Below are 24,457 nucleotides of genomic sequence, written 5' to 3'. Positions count from 1 at the left end.
GTATCCAACACGCCTTTATATTTGTAAGGACAGCCAGGGTATGAGACACGTTATTTATTGTCAACCCATGCGACTGGGGAGGAGGAACTGATCTCCACCTTCCCCCGAGTGCTGCCTACCACTGATCTCTTCTCCCGGTGTATAACGGGCTGACAATGCCACCATGGTACAAGGATGTTTCCGTGTGGCTCCATTAGGAGAAATAACCTTCTGCTTTCAAGCTTAGCCCCTGTCCTAGAAAATACACTAGGCTGCTGCCAGAAAGAACATTTGCCAATTGATTTTCTGTTATTGCTACGATGCTGGATCATGGAGCAACGTCTGTCTAAAGTCACTCTTTCCTGGCAGAAATGAAGCTGTATGCTAACTCCCTGCCCCAAGAATGGCATTAGATTATTATTAGTGCACACTCAGGAACAGAAGATGTAAGCACATAAAGGACAGTATACAGAATTCAACACTAAAGTAATTTGTAGATGCTGACAAACACAAACAAATCAATAATAGCATATCCCGTTCAGTTGGGCCTGTGAGGATGTGTGGCAAAGTTTTGTGCAGCAAATACATCAAGGAAAAAATTCAAGCTGAAAAATACAGGATTCTTGTTGACCTGTGCCCAGCTTACATCATGAACATTCAGTCACTGAGAGTTGAGAAAATTACAGTTTGAGGCATCTGGAAACTTGAAGCCGCCTATTCCCAGAACTCCATTACGACACAAGTGAGGACTGGAGAGGGAAAAAAAAAAAAGTAAGTATTGCTGTTGCAATTCAGCATGTTGTCAAGGCCAGATGGAAAGTAGCTGGCTCAAGCTAAAAATGGGTACTGGATGCAAAGGGAGTCATGAGAGTGTAGACAAGACACATCCCTCTCCTTCCCACAGCCCAAATATCTAATTTTTCAAAAACAGAGTGTTTCAGCATTACCCTTATTATCCCTCAAATTGTTGGTGATGAAGCGTCTTTAATGGTCCGTGACTACGTAGATGGTCTGGCGGGGTGCAGAATGCCTGCGTTCTGCTACTCACTAGCAATTGCCGTGCAAAGGGCTGGTGCAAGGCTGAGCCGAGGCACATCAATAGAATTTCTGATGTTTTAATGTCCTGCCCATCATAACGACCTGGACCATGAATCCACTTGTGGCAACTTTCACCATCAACAAAGGGTCTTCAGTTCCTGGCTGAGAAACTGTAGAGTACGTGCGTTTGATGGAGACAGAAAAAGGAAAACCTTTCTCTAATATTTGAGTCTGGCCATTGTTTTCTACTTCAGATCTTGTTTTCTTGCACAGCGCCAGTGAGAGCAAAGGACGGGAACAGAGAGCTGGGAGAGCCACCATCACAAAAACAGCTGAATCGTGTCCTCTCATGCAAAAATCCAGAAATCATGAGGGATACCTTCAGGAGGGTCCTGACTCCCTGTAAACCCCCCAGGTACTATAGGTTGCTAACTTGGTAGTCATTGCTGCGAAAGCAAAACACCTTCACTGTAGGTCTCTCAATCACAGCCTCTGACTTCTCCACTTGTCCCTTACTTCTACCTCCTCTCCAAACAGATTTCACAGAACTCACACATTTCCAGCCTTCCAGGCATGCTGGTGGCACCACATCCAATGGACGCAGCAAAGGTATTCCTCTTTCGTGGGGAAAAAAAAGGAGAAGCACAGACTTCAGTTATGAGCAATGCTCAACTGAGAGCTGAGCTGACAGTGACCAGCTCAGTGTAACAGTCGTGCAGCTGCAACGGTTTGTTCTGCATTGTACTATTTCCCTCTTCACTTTGACCTTTCATTTACTCATTTACCTGCTGCCTTCAAAGAAACCTCTTGGCCTTTCATTTCAGCTGACGAGAAACAAAACTAATCCAAGTACTTCTTAAGTAATTAATCATGAACTTTCTTACAGTGTTGTTCAGCCATTCTTAAATGGTTTTAGCCTGTGGCCAGATGGTTACTCTCAGATACTAAACAGATGATACAATAAAGTAGAAAGTCTCTTAGCTACTCATGGCAGCTGATATTTACATTCAAACCTGTTCTCTCCACCCAGCTAGCATCAACTTCAATTACTCTCAACACAAATGGAGTGAAAAATGATCTTTAAAGAAGTACAGGGGAAAAGAAAATGCTTTACAGAAAATATTACATGTGGTAATGCCTGCAGGAAGGAGAAAACCAAGAGGGAAGATGTGGCTGAGAACAGAGCTGTGAGACTGGAGTGTAATTACATCTAGTGCTGTCTGCAGATATGCTGAAAGAAAAGATTGGATATCGAAGAATGACACTTAATGCGAAGGGATTGTAACAGGCCACTTGGCGATACTAGAGAAAAGGCTAGAAAAGTACAGGAACATATCAGTTATTACCTGTGCTATTGTTAACTACCAAACAGTAACTTTGCCAACGTTTAAAAACAGATTGTGTGAGGTATTTCTGCCATTTATCCCATATATAACACCATTGACTCTGTTTAAATAGGGGATTAAACATGCAAGCCATAGTAAAATGCAGCAGTTATCCACAGTTTTTAAAAGTGGTAGTACAAGGGAGGATAAATACGTGGCTGTTACCCAATGTGCCCTAAGGATGCAGAAATTAATGAGGACTTACGAGGTTTTGCCCTTCCCTGTCTGTGCTCGCCCAGCTGTACCAGGCCACTTTCTGCAAGTTGCTTCTCACCCTCCCCGCTTCAGTTTCTCCATAAAAAGATTCTTATTTTACCAAATGGTTTGTCACTTACTATCGTAAAGCACTGTATGAGATCTAGTTATGAACCAGGAATTGCTCATAAAATGAAAGTGTCCAGACAACAACTTAAGCCTAAGCGGACTTGTCCAAAAATCGTTTCTCTGTGAGGAGAAAAGAAGTAAGGATGTAAAGAAAAGCTGTTTAGAAAAGCCTCTGACAAAAAAACGAAACAAACACAACCACCCTGGTTAATACAACATTTGTCTGTTATTTCTTGTAGTTTTTCAAAATGCAGAGTTTGTGGCATTTAGATCTCTGGGAAAAAAAAAACCAAAACAACCCAAGCCCCAAGATGTAAGGTGTTCCCCAGCACAACCACTACTCCTCTGTGCACAGACTCCACACTTTCCCTCTACCTTTCCAGCCCGTGGGCAGTTCCGAGCACCATACACATGGCACCTGCAGCTGCCCAAACAAAGCCTGGCCTCTACCAAGGCCATGCCTGTGCTCAGGGGAGGCTGTGCTCAACAGAAACCTCCTCCCTCTGTTCCTCATCAGCACTGGCATCTACTCCTCATGCATTGGACACTTCAACGCATTTTTCTTTCTAAAGCCTAAAAATATCCTTTTAGTGGCTTCTTTCTACACACAGACCACACTTACTGCTGACAGTCTGCATAACCTGAAGAACTTTATGCTCAGCACTGCAGTTTTACACTAAGGCCACTAAAGCTGCCTATGAAAGCGCACTGCATGCAAATTACTACTAATGGCTCTCTTGAAGTATGAGTGGAGAATTAAGCTTTATATTTAGCCCTTCACATCTAAGTCTTCACAGTTTAATTTCATTTACTTTAGCACGCTTGAAGGCAAAACTGTCCAATGGTGAAGTTCAGGTAGGCATCAAAATCCCTTTTTCACCCGTAGCATCTATTCAAAACTGAGTTTTGCACAGCAAAATCCTAATTCCTCAATGCACACTTCCAAAAGTGTAAGCTGTGCAAGCGCCCTCTCCCAAACCAAACAGAACAGCTTTAAGGCAACCACAGTGCAGGTGTCTGAGCTCTTTACAAACACCAGGTACAATGCCAGGCGGGCTCGCAGGGACAGGGCTGCTGATGGCTGCAGGTTGCCCTCCCAAGCCCAACAACCCCAGCAACGCCCCATGGCACAGCCTGTTCCTCCCAGCGCCCCAGGGGAGGCGGCAGACCCTGCACTTATCGGCCTACTATCTGGCTCCAGCCTTGCCGCGGGGCTCCCCGAGCCGGGGCCGCAGGGAAAGGCCGCAGGGCGGACCAGGCCTCACCGGCCCGGCGTGCGGGAACTGGCTGCGGCCCGGGACCAACGCCCCGACCGACCCCCGCCGGCACCAGACGGCGTAACAGGGAGGCGCATGATGAAACTTCGCGGCGGGTTTCAACAGCAGCCGGCGGCGGGGGTGGAGCCAGCACCGGCGGGAGCCGCCTTCTTCATCACCGGCCGCGGCGAGGACGGCATCTCTCCCTGCGCCGGCGGCCAGGACGGGGTAAGGCACGCGGGCGGGCGGGCGGCAGCTTCTGGGCCGCGGGGCTGCGCCGGAGCAGGGCCGGCCGGGAGGGTACCACCGGGATGGTGGGCCCGGCCCAGCCGCGCCGGGTGGCCTCTGAGGTGAGCCGCCCGCAGGACCCGGCCTGCTGCCGCTCCTCCCGGCGCCCTGCCGGCGTGCGGTGCCCCGGCTTGTAAGCGGGGGCGCGGCGGGCCCGGGGCGCGCTGCAGCCGCTGGGGGAAGGGGCGGCTGTGTGGAGGGGAGCCCGGCGGGCGGCCGGCGCGGAGGGAACGTGTCGCGGGGTGGCTGCGGTCGCCTGTTAGACGAGCCCCGGAGTAGCGTGGGGCAGCCGCCCTGGCGGGAGGGAGCGGAAGCCCGTCTCCATGTGCTGAGGCTGAGCTGCCCAGCGCCATCGCTGGTACAGATGGGAAAGCTGTGGAGGGAGCGATGTCGGTACGGGGCCGTGCTGCCCTTGGCCTGCCTCTTCCAGCCCCTGTGTCCCAGGCGCTGTGGGCTTTGTGGCTCTCAGAACCCTGACCCCAGTGATGGCTTGGGGCTGAAGCCGAGGTCCCCAGCACCATCGCTTGACCTGTAGGTCCCCAGCTTCAGCCCACTGTTAGCGTTAGGGCTCAGAGAGCTACAAGGGCTACAAAGGTGATTAAGGGAATGTAGCCCCTCTCATGGGGAAAGGCTGAGAGAGCTGGGTCTGTTTAGCCTGGAGAAGACTGAGAGGGGATCTTATCAATGCTTATAAATATCTAAAGGGCGGCTGTCAAGAAGATGGGGCCAAACTCTACTCAGTGGTGCCTGGTGACAGGACAAGGGGCAACAGACACAAGCTAAAACACAGGAAATTCCATCTCAACATGAGGAAAAACTTCGTTACTTTGAGGGTGCCAGAGCACTGGAACAAGCTGCCCTGAGAGGCTGTGGAGTCTCCGTCTCTGCAAATATTCAAAACCTACCTGGACATGATCCTGTGCATCCTGCTCTAGGTGAACCTGATTTGGTGGGGGGGGTTGAACTAGATGATCTGTAGAGGTCCCTTACAACCCCTGCTCTTCTGTGATTCTGTGATCTGGGCCACCCATGGTGCTGGGGAAGTCCAGTCTAAACTTACCTTCTTTCAGTTTGAAACCCTTGCCCCTTGTCCTGTCACTACAGGCCTTGGTAAAAAGCCTCTCTCCATCTTTGGTTTAGGGCCCCTTTATACACTGAAAGGCTGCAAACCAAAAGGACTGTTAATGTTTCTGCTGAAATGATCTAGAATAGTTTGGGTTGGAAGGGACTTTTGAAGGTCAGATAGTCCAGCCCACCTGCAATAAGCAGGGACTTCGTCAACTCCATCAGGTTGCTCACAGCCCTGTCCAGCCTGACCTTGAATGTTTCCAGGGATGGGGCATCTACCACCTCTTTGGGCAACCTGTTCCAGTGTTTCACCACCCCCATTATAAAAAATTTCTTCCTTGTGTTTAGTCTAAATCTACCCTCTCTTAGTTTAAAGCCATTACCCCTTGCCCTGTTGCAACAGACACTGCTAAAAAGTTTGTCCCCATCTTTCCTGTAAGCCCCCTTTAAGTGCTGAAAGACTTCAATAAGGTCTCCCGGGAGCCCTCCCTTCTCCAGGGTGAATAACCCCAACTCTCTCAGCCTGTCCTCATAGCAGAGGTGCTCCAGCCCTCTGATCATTCTTGTGGCCCTCCTCTGGATCTGTGCCAACAGGTCCATGTTGCCCCGACCCAGGTGCAGGACCCTGCACTTGGCCTTGTTGAACCTCATGAGGTTCACGTGGGCCCACTTCATGAGCTTGTCCAGGTCCTTCTGGGTGGCATCCCATCCCTCAGGTGTGTCAACTGCCCCACTCAGCTTGCTGTTGTCTGCAAATTTGCAGAGGGTGCATTTGATCTCATTGTCTGTGTCATTGATGAAGGTATAGAACAGTATTGCTCCAAATACAGACCCCTGAGGGACACCACTTATCACCATCTCCATCTGGACATTGAGCCATTGCCCTCTGGATGTGACCATCCAGCCAATTCCTCATCCACTGAACAATCCACCCATCAAATCCATACCTCTCTAATTTAAAGAGAAGGATGTTGCGGGGGACCATGTCAAAGGCTTTACAGAATTCCAGACAGATGACATCCATAGCTCTTCCCTTGTCCACTGATGTAGTTACTTCATCATAGAAAGCCACGAGGTTGGTCAGGCAGGACTTGCCTTCACTTACCAGTGAAGACTGAGGTAAAAAAGTTGTTGAGTACCTCAGCCTTCTCCTCGTCTGTTGTTACTGGTTTGCTAGTCTTGCTCATCAGTGGGGGTATGCTTTCTTTGACCTTCCTTTTCTGGCTGACGTACCTGTAGAAGCCATTCTTATTATTCTTTGTGCCCCCTTCCAAGTTCGGTTCCAGCTGTGCCTTGGCTTTCCTGTCCCTACATAACTGGGCAGCGTCCCTGTACTCTTCCCAGGATTACCTGTCCCTACTTCCACTGCTTGTGCATTTCCTTCTTGCTCTCTAGTTTGACCAGCAGGTCTCGACTCAGCCATGCTGGTCTCTTGCCTTCTTTTCCTGATTTCTTACACCTGGGGATGGAGAGCTGTTGCACTCTGAGGGCAGTTTCTATGATGTTACTTCAACAGATCATACCCAGTGCTCGGTAACGATTTGTTTTGTTTGTGCTCTATAAAGAAATCATAGACAACTTTGATGTATCGAAAGGTAAACTTAAGCCTAATTTCTTGCTGGCCAAAATTTGCTTGTCATATTCTGGGTTTTACCTCATGTTAGTAAAGTCTGCTATTCTCTTGATCAGTCCTCTTGATAGCTAAGCAATTAATAGTCTGCATTTGTTATCTGTGTTTTCTAGGTGTCTGCTCTTGCTCACAACATTCACGTTTTTATTGAACAGGTTCTCCGCTTTCAGGTAGATCAACAGCCTCACCATGTGTGGTATCTGGGCCCTGTTTGGGAGTGATGAATGCCTTTCTGTCCAGTGTCTAAGTGCCATGAAGATAGCACACAGAGGTCCTGATGCGTTTCGTTTTGAGAACGTCAATGGATTCATCAACTGTTGTTTTGGTTTCCACCGCCTTGCAGTTGTTGATCAGTTATATGGCATGCAGCCTATCCGGGTGAAGAAATTCCCGTATCTGTGGCTGTGTTACAATGGAGAAATCTACAATTTCAAACAGGTAAGTGTTGTATGGATCATACGGTATTTTCCTATTTTCCTTTTTTTTTTTTTTTTTGTTTTTCATTTTGAAACCGGCAAATGTTCATAATTTTTCAAAACATGGTGGATTAGAATATCAGAAAAAAAATCAGAAAGTTATCAAATGACTAGTATTTAAAAGAAAGTAAATTGTCTGGACAGGCTGTGGATCTTTGTAGCATACTTAGTCTTTAATACTGAAAAATCACTTTTCAATTGACAGGAAGGGGAACATTTGTATCTTCAGGTTTGATCAATTTAAAATAAAGATGCATTCTTCATTTTTCTCTTGGGGAGGGGAATTCTGAGCCTCTTTATTTCCCTCCTCTCCCTTCATAATGCAGATGCTTTTAGACTGTCCTACTCTTCAGTAATTTTGGGTTGTTCTGCAGACTGTAAAGTATTGCATTTTTATTTCTGTGTGTCAATCTCGATGGAATATGTCACTTGCAATATATTAATGTATAGCATCCATGCTTATATATTTATGTAGAAGCAACAAGCACTAGCAAGGACTAAAGTGCTTAGGTGTCTGCAGATTAAGGCAGATACTTTGTGGGGTTTTTGAGAGCCACCTAGGCAAGTCTCTTGGGTACAGAACAAGCAGCAACTCTGTACTTCCTTCCTAAAGCATCTGAATGTCCCTGATGGGTGTGATGCTGCTGTTGAACATCGTCTGTGTGCCTCAGTCCCTGTGCTGAGATCACAGAATGGCAGGGGTTGTAAGGGACCTTTGGAGATGATCTAGTCCAACCACCCTGCCAAAGCAGGTTCACCTAGAGCCCGTTGGACAGGAATGCATCCAGGCGGGTTTTGAATATCTGCAGAGAAGGAGACTCTACAACCTTTCTGGGCAGCCTGTTCCAGTGCTCTGCCACGCTCAAAGTAAAGAATTTTTTCCTTAGGTTCAGACGTAATTTCCTGTGTTCCAGTTTGTGCCTGTTGCCTCTTGTCCTGCCACTGGGCACCACTGAAAAGAGTCTGGCCCCATCCTCTTGACACCCACCCTTTAGATATTTATAAGCATTGATGAGATCCCCTCGCAGTCTTCTCCAGGTTAAACAGACTCAGGTCTCTTAGCTCTTCCTTGTATGATAGGTGCTCCAGTCCCTTGACCATCTTTGTAGCTCTCCGCTGGACTCTCTCCAGTAGTTCCTTGTCTTTCTGAGCGTCCCAGAGCTGGACACAGTACTGCCGATGTGGCCTCACTAGGGCAGAGCAGAGGGGGAGGATGACCTCCCTCGACCTGCTGGCCACACTCTTTTTAATGCACCCCAGTGATGTCCATGCCACCTGTGTTGCTTGTAAGGGGAAGTGATTCCTTCATCCAGATTTGGCATATAAAGCAGCTTACAATTCTCACTGTTTCTGAATCATGCTGAAAGCGAATGCTTAAAATGAATCATAAACTGAGCATGGTAATATCAGAAACATATGAATAGTCTGAAATGTCTTAGTACTTCTAATATCCCATTTTTGAAGTCATAATTAGGCTGCTGTTAGTGATGTCAATGATATCAGTAGCGTCATTGGGAAGGTTTTTTTTCCAGCCTTTAAGTGTCTGTTTGAAATGTGAGATACGCTTTTTCCTGCAATCCATGTGAAATGTATTGTACCAACAGTCTGTAATACTTTCTATTTTGCATTGTGTTTTTTCTGCTATTGAAAGCAGTAAGAATTACTCTCGGTTATGCTACACACACAACCCTAAGGGAAATTTAATTATGCAAAACTTGCATTGCCATCAGCAAGACTTTGTTCAGTTCTCACTACATTTTGTACCCTCTCTCTTAAAAAAGAGATTTTTCTTTCAGGCTTGTGGCTGAAACCTACCTAGGAAAGGGTCATTGGTGAAACAGACGTCTTGTTTAGGGCAGTGACTTAGTTATTTTAATATTGACTCAATTTTATGCAAGACTTTGCCCCATAAATAACAATTAAAACCAAATTACTTGTTAAAATACCAAAGCATTGGGTTTGTGGGGTTTCTTGGCTTTTTTAGTGTTTTATTGAAACACCCTCGTTCCCCCTGTCTGGTAGATATTGAAAGAACTTTTAAGAGTAGCACCACAAGAACATGAAGAATATTTGATCTGACTTAAGTCTGACAGCTAATTTCTTCCTCCCCCACTCCATCTGGATAGGCAGAGTGAAAAGGTTAGTTTGAGGAATGGAGGAGGATTAGGCAGGAGGAAATTCTCTGTGCTTAAAAAAAGTGGAATTGCAGTGACTGCTTAAGTAAACGAAAGTTTATTTATGAAGTACTTTACTCTGCAGTGATGTTGCCAGTGTCTGTGTGTTTTGGGGCAGGGGTGTGTGTGTGTTATTTAAATGTCATTATTATGTGATAAGAAAGTTGTATGGAGTGATTTGAGACTACAATTAATGATGTCTCTGTTTCTGGTCCTGTTTTGAGTTGGTTTTTTAGAAGCAGTGGTTGCCTGCTTCTGCCATTTGTCTGTAGGAGATGGGGAGGCTCATGCTTCTGAGGACCAGGGTCATGGGTTTGCAGTTTCACATCCTAAGATAGAAATGTATCCCTGAAAACTTGCCAGAATGTGAATTGCTTAAAACTGCAGAGTCACTCTACATTGTCTGAGAGATGATCCCGGATAATATTTTGAACACAAAAGTATAATTTCCTTCTTTGACGGAAGTGTTTATATAACTTTTGAACCGTGATTTTGCAAAAAATCCCTTAGTTTTCTTATTAAACAATTACATGAATGGCATCGTTTTTTTTCAATTAATAAGCAGTCAATGTTTGCAAATGCTTATTCATGTTCTTATTTTTTCTTAGTTGCAGAAGCAGTTTGGATTTGAATATCAAACGTTAGTGGATGGTGAAGTTATCCTTCATCTTTACAACAGAGGAGGAATCGAACAGACAGCATCCATGCTAGATGGTGTATTTGCTTTCATCCTTCTGGACACTGCAAACAGAAAAGTGTTTCTGGCGAGAGATACCTATGGAGTCAGACCACTGTTTAAGGTGCTGACTGATGATGGATTTCTGGGTGTCTGTTCTGAGGCAAAAGGTAAAACCAGTTGTGTTCTTGTATTGTTTTCAGAGACAAAACTTCTTTTTCAGGCTTTTCCTCTAAGTGTGAAGAGAAAGTTAACTGTAAGTTCAGTAATAAATGAACTGTATTTAGTAGTATAAGAACTACACATCATTAAAACAAAAGCCACAGACAGTAAAGATGTTTAATTGTCCTTAATAGCACTAAAATAACCTCCTTATTTAATTTTTTAATTCGTTGTGTTCTGGAATCATAGCAGTATTGAGCCCAAGATGTTTTGCATTACCCCAAAGTTAAACATAGACTATAAAGTTAGGCTAGATTTATGCTATGATAAATTATATTAGAATTTTTTCCTGGTGTTCTATGGTGAACAGGGAAATAATGCCACAAGAACTGCTAACGTGTAAAAGCCAAGAGTTTTAAAACCCTCCTGAAATTTCCTGCAGTATTGGGTAATTTTCTAGTGACGCTTATTTTATTTGATGATGTTTTTTGTCCTTTGAGGTGACACATTCACTACCCTGTTTGGTTTGTGGTTTTTTTGTTTTTGTTTTTTTTTTTTTAAGTAATTATCTCTAGTCTTGACACTTGGAGAAAAAAATCCAAACAGTGCCAAAAGAGAGTTTGTTGCCTAAAATACACTTTGGCTAAAATTGCCTTTCACCATTACTTGTGTCTCTCCCATTTACTGTATATCAATTTTATTATCAGACTGCAATGTAATTTGACTCCTCTAATAGTAGTACTAAGTACTAGCAGTAGTGGAAGTGAAGGGAATTCACTAAGGGAAGTGAGTATTTTAGGGACTGTGTCCTGTAACCATCACAGTGAATTACTGGTCCCGCTCTACCAGCAATTCAGTATCTCTTTTGTGGAGTTCCTTGATGGGCACCCAGGTGACCAGCGGGTGCAAAACATCCTCTTTCACAAGAGGAATGGAAATGAGGTTTGGCTACAAGTCTGATTCTTGGCGTTCATTGGCAGTGGTGTCGATCCGTTTGAAACGGAGTTATGAAATCACTACATTAATTTCAATTAAGCAATCACTTCAGTGATGTAGTTTTATTACAAACCCCTTGTTAGCTTGACTACACTTAATTTTACATACAGTCAGCTATTAACTGTCACTTGAATTCTTATAAGCGTGTTACACCTGGACATCATGTCAGTTAGAAAAGTGCTGGTCTTAATGCTCACAGGAATAAATTGCTACTTACCAATTAGTAAAACTTGCTGGCTTCCTTTCTCTGTTATCTGCCTCAGCTTGAAATGGCTCAGATCTATATGTGCAACATGCCAGAAGCAGAATCGTGCTCCAGCCAGGGCAGACTCGGACTCAAAATGATATTTTTTTAATACCAGACTTAGGATCTGGAGAAAATATTTGTATATAGTTTTAGGACAGAGGCTGTTGAGTGAGGTATACTTAACTATGCTAGGTTAAAAACTCTGACCTTTTTTTCCCATTTTATCCATAGGACTTATCAACTTAAAGCATTCAACATCCTTATGTTCTAAAGTGGAACCGTTTCTCCCGGGTCATTATGAAGTGTTGGATTTAAAGCCCTCCGGAAAGGTTGCATCAGTGGAACTAGTAAAATTTCATAGCTATAAAGATGAACCACTCCATGCTGCGTGTGATACAGTGGAAACTCTGCCTTCAGGTAGTACAGTGAAGCATTTGCTACTTATTCAATTAATAAGTGCAAAAAATTATATTATTTGAATATAAAATTTGCATTGATTGGTTTAAAAAAGTGCCATTAGAAAAAGAAGTTGAAGAACCTTTATAATGTAGGAACTTGGAAATTGTTCTTGTAGGCAGTCTTATACAAAGATATTTGAACTTGCATGCCCTCCGTATCAAAGGAAATTCAGACAAGTGTCTTTGTTTTCCCAATCGCATAGTCCAGCAAAGTCTAAGTAACGCTTCTTGGATTTTTTGTTTGTTTTTTTTTTTCCCCTCTTCATTCCTGGGTAGGCTTTGATCTTGAAACAGTGAAAAGCAACATCCGTATTCTGTTTGAAAATGCTGTTAGAAAACGTTTGATGGCTCACAGAAGGATTGGTTGTCTTTTGTCGGGTAAGTAGCAAGAATCACAATTCTTGTGTCTTCGCTGTCTTTTGTCCATAATCTACCAGTTAGAGGAAAGTATGCTAGCTGTTCTGCTGTGATGTACCTGAAGTGATCTGAATCTTCATTTGCTTTTCAGTTACAGAGAACTTTCTAGTTTGCGATAAAGTTTTCAAGTTTATAAGTATCTTGAAAGTCTTAGGCTTTTAAAGTTTACTCTGGGATGGTATGTTGGCTTGTTGAGACACTGATCGTTTTTGACTAAGAAGTACAATACTCTTATTGAAAAATCACCCAGTATACTCTTAAACATGTAAGATTTATGCTTAGGTTGGTGTCTAAAAAGAAAATGTGATTATTACATTCACTGTGCACTGAGTGAACATAGAAAAAGGCTTTGACATGTTCAGCTTGCAGGAGGAAATTAAGTTCTTACTTGTCACCTTCTTTGCTTTAGCCTCCATCCTAGTCTGCCCTTGATTTACCAAATTACAGGGAAGCATCTGGACCAAAATTATTTGCTACACTGTCTCTTTTTTCAGGTGAGGTAATAGCTTGTGGTACAGGGAGTTGTGCGCTGAATTGGCTGATCGGTGGTGTGATCTGGTGGTTAGCAGATCACTGTTACAGAGGTGTTTTACAGAAGTAAGGCGTTGTAGTCACGGGACTGACATTTTATTTATTGTGGTTTTGTCGCACTTTGTGCTTGTGGTTAGAGTTCTGATGCGCTGTTCATGCGTGTGCTGTAATTACATTCATTTATCATGAACCCTATTAAATGTGCATTTGAATGAGAGAGAACTGACTAGGAGATACTGTTGGACCATTTCCTTACTGTGGCATCATAAAAAGTAGGAGGGAGGTAAATGAAACAGGGAGATATGCAGAGCTGGAAGATCCCAGCTCCAGTAAAAAGCCTGTTCAAAACCCAAATTTCAGATATCAAATTAGAAGGCAGTCAGCAGCTCCTCAGATGCACGTGCAGAATTTATTACCGGTAAAGCTAAGTGCCCGTGCTGGTATAATACCAGACTATCTCAGTGCTTCACAATTTTGAGTATGCTTGGAGCATCGCTGTTGGAGAAGTGCTTTTCCAATCATGGTGGGAGTTCTGCAACTTCACAGTGGAAACTCAGGTTTTGATTTCCCTGATTTCCGTATCCTAAGCACTCAGTTTGATTTCTATGCTCTGCTTTTCTCGGACTCTGCATGTGATTTCTACAGAAGGAGATTTTTTTTTTTTTTTTTTTTTTTTTTACAAGGTAGCATGCCCACAAAGGGAATCCAGGGTGGGAATGGATGCTAATGCACTCAGCTGAAAAACCACATACAGACTGTAGAAAACAAAAAGAAGAGGATTTTGCCTCATGGTTGTCAAAACTGCAGGCAGGTGTGGGAGAACAGGTGCTGTGTTTTGCTCAGTGCTTCAAAGGGGAGCGGCAAGTGGAATTAGTCAAGGGTTAGCAGAACTACCTCATGAGAATAAGAAGGTGGAGCCTTAGAGTACATCTGGGCACCTTGTGCATCTTTTGGTTTTATTTTTTATTTGTTTTCCAAACTGTTCAAATCCTTCCACTGTCCTCTGAGAAAGAGGAGGGGAAAAAAAGGAATGTCACTAGTGAACCCTTTCACTTTTAAGTGATATTTAAAAAATTAATTCCACTCAAAATGTGTGAAACACGCTTTTGAAAAATTATAGGGGAATAGTGGAATCCTTACACTAAATGTTCTTTTACTTAATTCTTTTTTTATTCAAACGTCAAACCAAAAAAATTTACACAGCTCTGTTGGTAGTGTATCAAATGTGCGGGTAAGGAGAGGATAGAGAGCAGTTTTGAAATGGAGAATAAATCCCATTATAGCAGAGTTGAGAAGGGGCATATTCTGTAGTGGTTCAATGTTTTCAGAATACTTTCTGTGTATCTTAAAGAAGGATTTCCACTGGTGCTTCTGACACCAAAAGTACTACCAACTGTAACTGAAGCTATTCCAGTAAAGTTGTCCGATTCTCTTGTACGAGTGCAGTTTACCTCTGCTTAACAAGAAGTACCTTGGATTCACATGGCTTAACAATGAAGCCCACTCATGAGATTCTGCTCTCTAGATTCAGCGCCCCTAAGGGGAAATAAAAAAGCAGTCAAACACCTAACAAAATGGTTTGTCTTGTTGGTAGGGGGCTTAGATTCCAGCTTGGTTGCAGCTGTTCTTCTGAAATTGATGAAAGAAATCAATGTCAGTTATCCATTACAAACCTTTGCAATTGGAATGGAAAACAGTCCCGACTTGCTGGCTGCCAGAAAGGTATAGTAAGTGTTGCTTTCGGTTTGTTCTGAGCTGCTGAATGCTAAACAGTGTATATTAATGGTGCTAATTAATTAGTGGTGTGGTATTAATAGTGATACTGAATATTCATGTATTGCTATGAAGTAAATCAGTTTGCAGTAAATCATTTAGTACAACATTTGCTGCTTAGTTCAATCTTACCAAAGAAGTAATTGAGCCTTACCTATTTTCACTTGCATTTGGAAGACTTTCGTGACAGGCTGCCATTGCATTGTTAACAAAAGGACAGTGGTGTCTCAATTTTGCCTCTGGGTTTCAGGGTAGATCTGATCTCCATGCTATGGTTCCTCTGTTATGGTGTTTGTATGTATGTTAAATATTGTAAGTTAATCATCAGTTTACTGAATTAAGAGCCTTGTACAAACTGTTAGGCATCTGGCGTACCCTTGAGGTATCCAGGCTGTTGTGGCTTTTGAGCTGCTTTTTCTCTTCAGGGCAAATATCTGGAGTATTTAGAGCCTCCACAGATTTTGTTATGCTTTGGGCAAGCAGCTGGATGGTCCATTGTAATCATGATTGAACACTGTAATTAGGGAGACTATGTTCTCTCCGGTGAATGTACCACTGCAAGTCAGAGGGGCTGCTACAGTATTATCTTTTCTTGGCCTAATGTCACATAATTCTCACTGTGGCAGAAGGGAGCTAGTGCTTTCACTCAATGTGTCTGTTTTAAATACAATGTATGTTTATAAAATGTTTTAATTGAAAAGCAATATATTATTGTGACTTTTTACAAACAGGTGGCAGCACATATAGGCAGTGAACATCATGAAGTAATATTTAATTCTGAAGAGGGAATTCAGGCAATAGAGGAGGTTATCTTCTCCTTGGAAACCTATGATATAACAACAGTAAGAGCTTCAATTGGTAAGATTTTTTTTTAATAGCAATTTTTGCTCTATATTGCCTGAATAAAATTTTAAGTGAAACCATGTAGTTATCTGCTAGATCCTTTAGCTGTCACAGAACCTGGGAACTGTGACTCCCAAGTTCTGCTCACCAGTCTGGTCTGTGATACCACACTGAGGCAAAACCAGTTATTAGTTTCAAAGTCACCGACTGTAGAAAACAATTGTCAAGAGCTGATCCTGAAGCTTTGGGATGAAAAGCAAAAGTTGTATGAAGAAGAAATGTTAGATCTACAGGTCTAGGTTTTCTGCTCTGATAAGTATGAGCGCTGGATGAAGGGGTAAAATTTACAGATTATCCGAGGACTGAATGTTACGATAGCAAAACAATTACAATTACCCTATTCCTTGCGTAATTTTAATACGAAAGTATTTCTTGTCACCCTCTAGTAATACATGTGCCCTCAGGACAGGTGGCTTCTTATAGTGTATGTTTGATTCTGAGAAGCGAAGGAAGTCACCGTCAGCTTCTTACAAAGGGTTGCCAACCTGATAAGAATGAAAAACCCTAATCCAATGTGACCTTCTGTGTAATGCCAGCTACGACGTTTTACCCAGTTAATCTTGTGTCAGCCTAAAGCGTTGTAAAAAAGTAAGCCAAATAGGCCACATCGCTTTGAAAACACAGTTCCCTGAGTGGAATTTGGTATGTGAAGCTAGGACTTTGCAATGGGAAATATTGAAAGTGTTTCTTTACAAAATAAAGTCAGGTTTTCTTCTGGCATCTTTCTTTGCGATTGCTGCTTGGTATGTGAAATAATGAACTAGGTCCTTTTCATTAGATCTCTAATACTTTGTTATAGAAGCATATTGTTTGGAAAGATGTAATGAAGGGAAGGTATAATTCTCATTAATTAATAATTCTTTTTGAAAAAAGGGCTTCATCTGGTTCAACCCACAGTGGCAGAAAGTTGAGCAGAAACTTTTGCTGGTAGTTTTGTTCTCCAAAGCTAGAAGGTTTGTTCAGGACTGTGCTGGAATTAATCATGTGCTTAATTTTGAACTGAGTCAGAACAACTCTTGTATGTGTTCCCACGGGAATTCTCCGGCATTCCCAGGATCACAGACACATGCATCTTTCTGATATTTTGAGGGCTAAGTGTAAGTACAGAGTTTAGATATATTTGCAGCCCTTAGTTTGTGTGGCTGTTGATAGCTTTGAATAACAATGAGACGTTATTTTAGCATATTGCAGTTGTTTGCTACAATAAGCTGTTTGCTAGAAGAAAGTAGTGTAGGAGAGAAACTTCTAAAATGCTAAATTTAAAACATTATGAGCTGTATGTAGCATCATACATGTAGTTGTATTTTAATAACTTTATACTTTTTTTTTTCAAGGTATGTATCTTGTCTCCAAGTATATACGAAAGAAAACAGACAGCGTGGTCATTTTTTCAGGAGAAGGATCAGATGAGCTGACACAAGGATATATATATTTTCATAAGGTAAATACATTCCTTATACAGAAAGCCTTTGGGCTGCTTGTTTGCCCCTTCAACAGAAAATCTCTGAGATTTCAAGGTGTAATGTTTGAGAGTTGTCACAGCTGTTATTTGTTGAGACTTTCTCCTGAGGTGGTGTAAAATGCAAGGGATTTAATTTAATCACCTAAAAAAAAAACATTTTTAAACTTCAGAAATTACTGAGTTTGTTATTTCTTGTATGTCTTTGCTAGTTCTGAGATGACTCAGTGATCACTACAACTCAAACACAGGACAGCAAATAATGGTTCTCTCTGTGCAGCTGTATTATGTCTGTGTGCTACATGCATGTGTCTGGTTACAGGCGCCATCCCCCGAAGAAGCTGCAGAAGAGAGCGAGAGGCTTCTGAAGGAGCTTTACCTGTTTGATGTACTTCGTGCAGACAGGACTACTGCAGCACACGGGTAAAACGTTGTTTCTTGGATGCTGAGGACTCAAGTGATTTAAAAGTCTGAGATCTTAAAAGTTCTGCTGCTGTTGAGGAAATTCCAACAATTAATGGTTGACTTGTTGCTGTTTGAATTACTAAGTGATTCAGAATATTGTGAGGCAGGGTAATTTTATTCCTACTGTCTGGGTCCAAACTACTCTAAGATCGTCATTGGTCTTCAGTGTAATAGTAGCGAATGGGATGCACGCCATGCTCTGGTTGAGCTCTGTATCTTAATATCACTCGAGACACCACCCACTCTGGCAGAAGAGGCATTGCTAATGTTCCAGGTATGCACAGCCGCTTGGGTCCCTGTGCTCTGAATGTGTGGGAAGTGCGGCATGGCGGCTAGCAGTTGACAGGGCAGGCAAATCTGGTCTTCAGAGTATTCGTCTATCACACTTATGTTCCAAACACTACTAGACAAACTTGCTATTGTGGTTGCTATGGACAATGTTTTACCAAAGAAAGTTTTAGTGGATGAGCAAAGACAGTGGATTTAGGTGCTGTTTCTGAACAGTAAGATAGAGGAGGAATGAAACTGTGACTCTTAATTGTGTTTGCTTACAGTACCTCCTGATTTATTGCATCTGCTTAGAGTAGCTCTTGATTCTGAAGGAAAAGACTGCTGGGGATTTGTACGTCAAGATGAAGCTGAAGTTGTAGCCTGAAGGAATTTGAGCAACAGCAAACCACGCTGCAAAATTTAATCCAGGGTTCTGTGACTGTAGGGTCTGCTGCGTTGCTAACTGCTGCAGGGAATCTCTTTTGTCTGGGATTCTACTTGTCTTTATAGAAGCAGTGAATTAGAAATGTAAATATGCAGAGTTCAGGAGGGAAGGCAAAGTTGTAATTGACTTTGGGATTTTTTGAGGTTTGACAAAGAGGAATTCTCGAATCTAATAATTGGCATGCGTATGAAGAATTAAAAAAACATACTGAAAAAGTATGTGCATTGAGTTGGGTTGCTGACCATAATAAAGAGATGTTAGGATACAGTCTGTGTGACTAATACCTCAAAGAATCACCAGATGGTATGCTACAGAAAATAATGTTATTTTACTAAAGAAATACATTAATTAAAATTAATTCATTAAAAGGAGAATATTGTTGAGAAGCTGGCTGTAGAGAAAAAGATGGTACCTTTGGCAAAGCAAACAACTTACCTATCGGGAAACTTGTGCTGTGTATTGATCCTGCCACAAAATGACTTGCCAAGATTTTTATGACCTTCTTGAGTTTCTCTTTCCTACATAAAAGATGGAAATGGTGGAGGAGACCTGCCATTTGCCTCATAACTTGTTTTGTGCTGAAAAGTTTGGCGACGTGTTCAAAGCTGTTCAATATCACACTCTGGCTTCTCTTCTTTGAAAAGTTGCCATTTCCTGAAGAGAAGCTGGGGTCAGCTTCACAGCACTTCTAGGAAGAAAGAACCCTTGTATTAACAAATTAAAACTGAATTTAAGGTGTTCAGATTTATGGAGAAAAGTGAAAGGAATAAAGAGTAGAGAGGAAATCATGAAAGTACCTTTGTTGGTTAGGAAAAAAAAAAAAAGGTAGGGAAAGACTTACAATGCAAATCTTATGCAAATCTTGTCAGTATATGTGGAAACTGAGCGTCAGTACTTGATTGCTGAATGATGATACTGGTTTGTAGGGTTTTTTTGGTAAGGTGGGTATTACTTGAAATAGTTGAAGCTTTTTTATCAGAGGGGAAGTTACAGAGACAATGAAATTACTAGAATGCAGTATAACATCCCCATTTGACTTGAAGCTGGGCAGCATAATGTCTCTTGAGGAAGCACACTGAGAGGGGTTCTTCCTACCAAATACGCAGTTACTGTAATTTTATATGTTGCCTTCGGTGTCCTTAGAAGCCATGGTATGCATAGGAGAATGTACGGAGGACAGCTTGGTACGTGTATATCTGCCACTGGTATAGGAGAGAACTTGTGTGAATGCTGCAGGATTGGTAGCCAATAGCTTAATGGTGTCCATGCGGGCTCCTTCTCATTGTTCCTTGAAAACACAAAGAAATGTGGATTTCAGAAATGACAGCAAAAATCCCTACTTATTTCTGTGACGTCTTTACAAATGCTGATGCAAATCCCAGTGAGCAAGTTGGTAGTTCCCTGGGGGCAACGGGATTTTTTTTTTCAATGTGTTTTTGCTTACATGGAACAACAGTTGTTGCAAATCCTGCCTGACTGTAGTCTTTAAATTCATTGTACTAGAAGCTGTCCAGCAGATGGCATCATAAATCATCGAGATCTTTATTTAATCTGTGCAGACCATATACTTAAACTTTCCAAATTGATGAATTAAATGCAGATAATCATGAGTATGCAACTGAAATTTCTTCTAAGTAAAAGCAGAAAAGCTTGTGTTTATGTGAAAGACAGGGAAAGCTTCACTGTCATGGAATTCATAAGTAGATGGTATTGTCCAGTTGATGCAGTATTTTTTTTATATTTATTTCCTCTGTTTAGTCTTGAACTGAGAGTCCCATTTTTGGATCATCGGTTTACTTCCTATTATTTATCTCTACCAGCAGAACTGCGAATCCCAAAGGTATGTAAAACTAGAGTTGGACTCAAGTGTAAGCTTACGAATACATGTTCTAAGCATGACCAAATTACTGAATTCAATGGTTAAGTCCTCTACCCAAAGTCAAGCATGCTTTTAAATATTGCACTGGGTAGTTGGGCTACTGGGAACTCTTTTTCCAGCAGACCTTCTGAAAGGAACACATTTCTTAAAGTTTTTAAAGCCAGACCTTCGTACTGCAGTTCCTGAGACTCACGACATTGTTTGCTGTTCTCCAAACAGAATGGAATTGAAAAATACCTTTTAAGACAGTCCTTTGAAGATTCCAACTTGCTTCCCAAAGAAATCCTCTGGAGACCCAAAGAAGCTTTCAGTGATGGTATAGCATCAGTAAAGAAATCCTGGTTTTCTATTCTTCAGGACTATATTGATCAACAGGTACAATACCACTTTTTTTTTTGTCTTTCACATTCAGGTGTGTTGGATATGGCTGCCAAGGGGAGGCAGCTCACATGCTTAGTTGGGAGAATAAATTTGGGTATGACAGTAACTTGAGCTTCATGGTGGAGTAGCAAGATAAACTTTAATCAACGGTGTTCTAGCTCTCTGAGTTGGTCAAAGGCATTTGAAATCCTAAACAGAAGGAAATGCTAGGCCCTGACAGAAACGGCTGTGTAAGGAAATGAGCATCATTTAAGTATCTGGATTGCAAATTAGATTGTATGTTGGCAAACACAATTTCTGGGTTACACGCAAAGCAGATGCTTCAGCTGAAGGCACTTGCATGAATTTACTCTGCAGCTGGGTAACAGCACAGTGACTTTATAATGTCCTTTCTTGTTTATGTCATTCCTTTTTCCCAGCCATGCCTAGCTAAGCCCTTTTGCTTTTTAAAGCCTCTGCTTGCATTGCTAACCAATGAAGACTTACAGCATTTTGGATTTGGAGAAAGGATAATCATCTCTGGTGTACACGGGTGGTTTAACAATCAAGAGGAAGGAATAATACCCAATTTACACCAGAGCTCTTTTATACAGAAATATGTGTGGTCAGGCCTGTGGATCAGTGCTTGTCCTACCACCAACTGCTGGTTTCCCATTTTCTTTCTCCATATCCACAGGCAGGAAAGTAGTTGAGCCAGGCAACAGTGTCGTGCTGACTATACTGAGCCTGGATTAGTGTAGTAGGGGCAAATTTATTTCATGGTGGTGAGGAGGTAGACAGCATGTTGGCAGTGGAAACTGGCTGCTTTATAAATTGCCTCAACTGGTGCAACTATTCATCCTCCCTTTCTTAGCCAAATTAGCAACTGCAGGTGTCTGCCAGTGCATCCCAGGTCTGTGCTGCTAAGAGCTTGGCTATACAAGCAGAGTCAACAGCTCTCTGTGAGCTGAAAATAAAAACTAGGAAGCCACTTACATGGCAAAAAGACTGCTTTACATTGTTCTAGTTGATGCACAGCAAAGAGAAGGATAGGAAAGAAGTTTTTGTGAGCTTTACTAACAAAGGTGGTTGTAACCCAAAGAGAAATGGGCTTCACATAACACAGAGAGAAATATTGACAGCACTGGAAATACAGTTATGTATTCATAAAGATCAAGGGACCCTATGAGGAAAATTCACCTGTCACAAACCTCTGCCTCTAGAATAGACTTCTTTTCTTTTTTTTTTCTTTTTTTTTTTTTTTTTTAAAAACCTTTGGGCCTCTTCAGTGGTTGGTGGATCCTTGTATGTCTATAACACGCAGCAAATTGACTTGTAAAAGTTAAATGTATTTGCAGCTTAACTTGAGTTTTGCTTATGTCTATAGGTTGATGACCTTCTGCTGGAAAAGGCAGCGGAGAAATATCCTTTCAATCCTCCTAAAACAAAAGAAAGTTATTACTACCGCCAGATCTTTGAAAAGCACTACCCAGGGCGAAGCAACTGGCTGCCCCACTACTGGATGCCAAGATGGGTTAAAGCCACCGATCCTTCTGCTCGCACATTGAAACATTACAAGTCGGCTACCCAAGAATAGGCTGTGGAATTAATCCCCCAAATAGAAGTGCTGCAAGCAATTTGCATGCACTCTGCTTTAAAAAAACTAAACAAATTATGCAAGCCTAAGGCTTAGATGGTCTTTAAGATGCATTTTGACAATGCTATTGGAAACAAGAGCTTTCTGTGGTTAGTATACTACTAAAAATTCACCCTGCTGTACCAAAACTTTGTAATTAATGGGAAAATACTTTATGGACAGGGAACTACCTTATTTGGCAGCTCTGTTCCTTATGTGACCTCGATTGTATTCGTTTGCCTTGCAGTCATTTAATATATTTTAATGTGAGCTCTGTTTTGAGGACTTGAATTAAGGCTAAGCAATGCAAACTGCTGCAGGCCCTCTGAGCAGAGGGGAGTTTGACGGTAGCTATTTAGTGATGTGTGTTCCTGGCTGTGGGATTTGGATAGTCTGTCTATTTTATTCTGTTCTGAATGTCTTTCTAAGCATTCCTGAGAACCTTGGTCTGATTTACAAAAGGTATTTAGATATTCATAGCTATGCAGAGATGCTTATTACAGTTTATAATAGTGGTGGTGCTGAGTGTTACTTAATTAAATGAATGGGAATCTTACTTGTTCCTGTAAAGCCACCAGTTCGCTGTTTTGAATCTTGTAAATATACAAGCAGTCTAAAGATATTGTGACTCTTAAAGAGCAGAACAGATGAGAGAAGCTGAGTTGTATCTTTGTTTCTAACTCAAGGGCTTCAGTTTTTAAATGTATTTATTATTCTTGGAAATAGAGTGTTCACCGGGTGATTTGTATCAGTCTGATGGAAGTTGCATGACTAAGTATTCTAAGAAATTTTTCACTTGTGAAAGTTTTTCCACCTGTATGATGAAAAGGCAGACCGTGTTGCTGCTCAACTGCATGTGGCCAACTGTGTGGTGAACCAACCCTGTTAACCATAGATTTTAGTTGGACAAAGCATCACTGAAGACAATGGGATCAGACACCTTGCTTGGAAAAAGGGGGAAAAAGCTTCTTCAGAAGCCTCAAGAACTTCTAGTACCCTACTGAGAAACACATGATTTTTTACCTAGGACAACTTTTTATTAACTACTTAGGCATGGGGGCTGCTTTTTTTTAAGGTAACTGAAATATAAGGGTGGTCAAAACATACATGTGTGCTGCAGACTGACTTGATTAGCGTCGTGCTCTTTATGACAACGGAAGTCTAGCTGATTGTCCCTCCTGGCTAGGAAACCAAAGCCAATTGTTATTTAAAAGACAAAATATAAGCAATTCTGGTTTAAAATCTTCATAAAATGACTGGTTGTCTATTTATTACTCTCCCCTGCACCACCCTGCGTTTGAATCTCCATTCCAGAAACCTTACTGAACTTCTTGGTGGTGTCACGGAGCCCATGGGCTGTCTAGCTATGGCCAGTAGTGGCCATATTTTGACATACTTGCACATACTAGTCATTTATGAATATATGATGAGTGAGGTATACGTTCCTATAGCCTCCTTTACTTAAGAGCCATGTGCTTGTCTCTTTGGATTTCCTTGAAGCAGCAAAGCATGTTTTGACTTGGGAGAGGAGTATAGAGTATACTGACTAGGTACTGAGATGTAAAGATAAGATTTACTACTCACTGTAAACTTCCTAAGGCTGAGTTGATAAGAAAATGGCATTTGCCTGAAGTAAAAATAGGCTCAACACATTTTTAGACTGCTGAGGGCTGGAGGAGAACCTGTAGGGTTCTCGCAAAGTGAATAAAATAGTGTGGGGTTTTTTTTTTAAGTGATTTGATTTTTTTGCTTTGGATTGATTAAATTATTGATATTTTCACTGCGATCTCTCCCTCTTTTAAGGAAGGAGAAATAAGCATAAACATAGACATTGTAGTCGATACAAAGGCTGTGATTAGGAAAGTTGTTAGAAAGTTTCGAATGAGCCTGCCTCTGGGTGCAGGTAACGCACAAAATTTTTATTTGTTTTTACTTAAATTTAATGATTTTAATTTAATTAACTTAAAGATAAATTAGTAATTTTTATTTTTTATTTACAAAGCTTGAGGAAGGAGAGAAGGGACTGAGGAGGATGAAGCAGAGGTGGCTTATGCTGCCGTGGTATCTTGCAAGTCGGTCGGGGCAGCAGCTGGGGGAGGTGATACCTGATCAGGGTTTGTGCGTGCTGCTTCCCCAAGATCTGTTCGTGGTATTTCATCCAC

General features: G+C 41.9%; 1 protein-coding gene across 1 annotated transcript; it reads left to right on the top strand.

Moving 5' to 3' along the window:
• Positions 1 to 3,970: 3,970 nt before the first annotated feature.
• Positions 3,971 to 23,548, top strand: ASNS (asparagine synthetase (glutamine-hydrolyzing)). Its single transcript, XM_063324888.1, has 12 exons — positions 3,971 to 4,210; positions 7,124 to 7,406; positions 10,227 to 10,464; positions 11,931 to 12,116; positions 12,434 to 12,535; positions 14,700 to 14,827; positions 15,610 to 15,736; positions 17,116 to 17,222; positions 17,563 to 17,663; positions 20,179 to 20,260; positions 20,519 to 20,674; positions 22,047 to 23,548. The coding sequence occupies exons 2-12, from the start codon at positions 7,158 to 7,160 to the stop codon at positions 22,254 to 22,256; spliced, it is 1,686 nt and encodes a 561-aa protein (XP_063180958.1). The 5' UTR covers positions 3,971 to 4,210; positions 7,124 to 7,157; the 3' UTR covers positions 22,257 to 23,548.
• Positions 23,549 to 24,457: the final 909 nt, after the last annotated feature.

The sequence above is a fragment of the Chroicocephalus ridibundus genome, chromosome 2 (genome assembly GCF_963924245.1).
Source record: "Chroicocephalus ridibundus chromosome 2, bChrRid1.1, whole genome shotgun sequence".
In the NCBI taxonomy this organism is placed as follows: Eukaryota; Metazoa; Chordata; class Aves; order Charadriiformes; family Laridae; genus Chroicocephalus; species Chroicocephalus ridibundus.
The sequence above is the reverse complement of the archived record's forward strand: the minus strand, read 5'-3'. Positions and strand labels throughout refer to the sequence as shown.

Excerpts from the sequence above, each read along its gene's own strand:
- ASNS (XM_063324888.1), top strand. The coding sequence starts at position 7,158 with ATGTGTGGTATCTGGGCCCTGTTTGGGAGTGATGAATGCCTTTCTGTC. Across the intron at positions 10,465-11,930 it reads TGTCTGTTCTGAGGCAAAAG|GACTTATCAACTTAAAGCAT; the intron begins GTAAAACCAGTT and ends TTTTATCCATAG. Across the intron at positions 15,737-17,115 it reads AACAGTAAGAGCTTCAATTG|GTATGTATCTTGTCTCCAAG; the intron begins GTAAGATTTTTT and ends TTTTTTTTCAAG.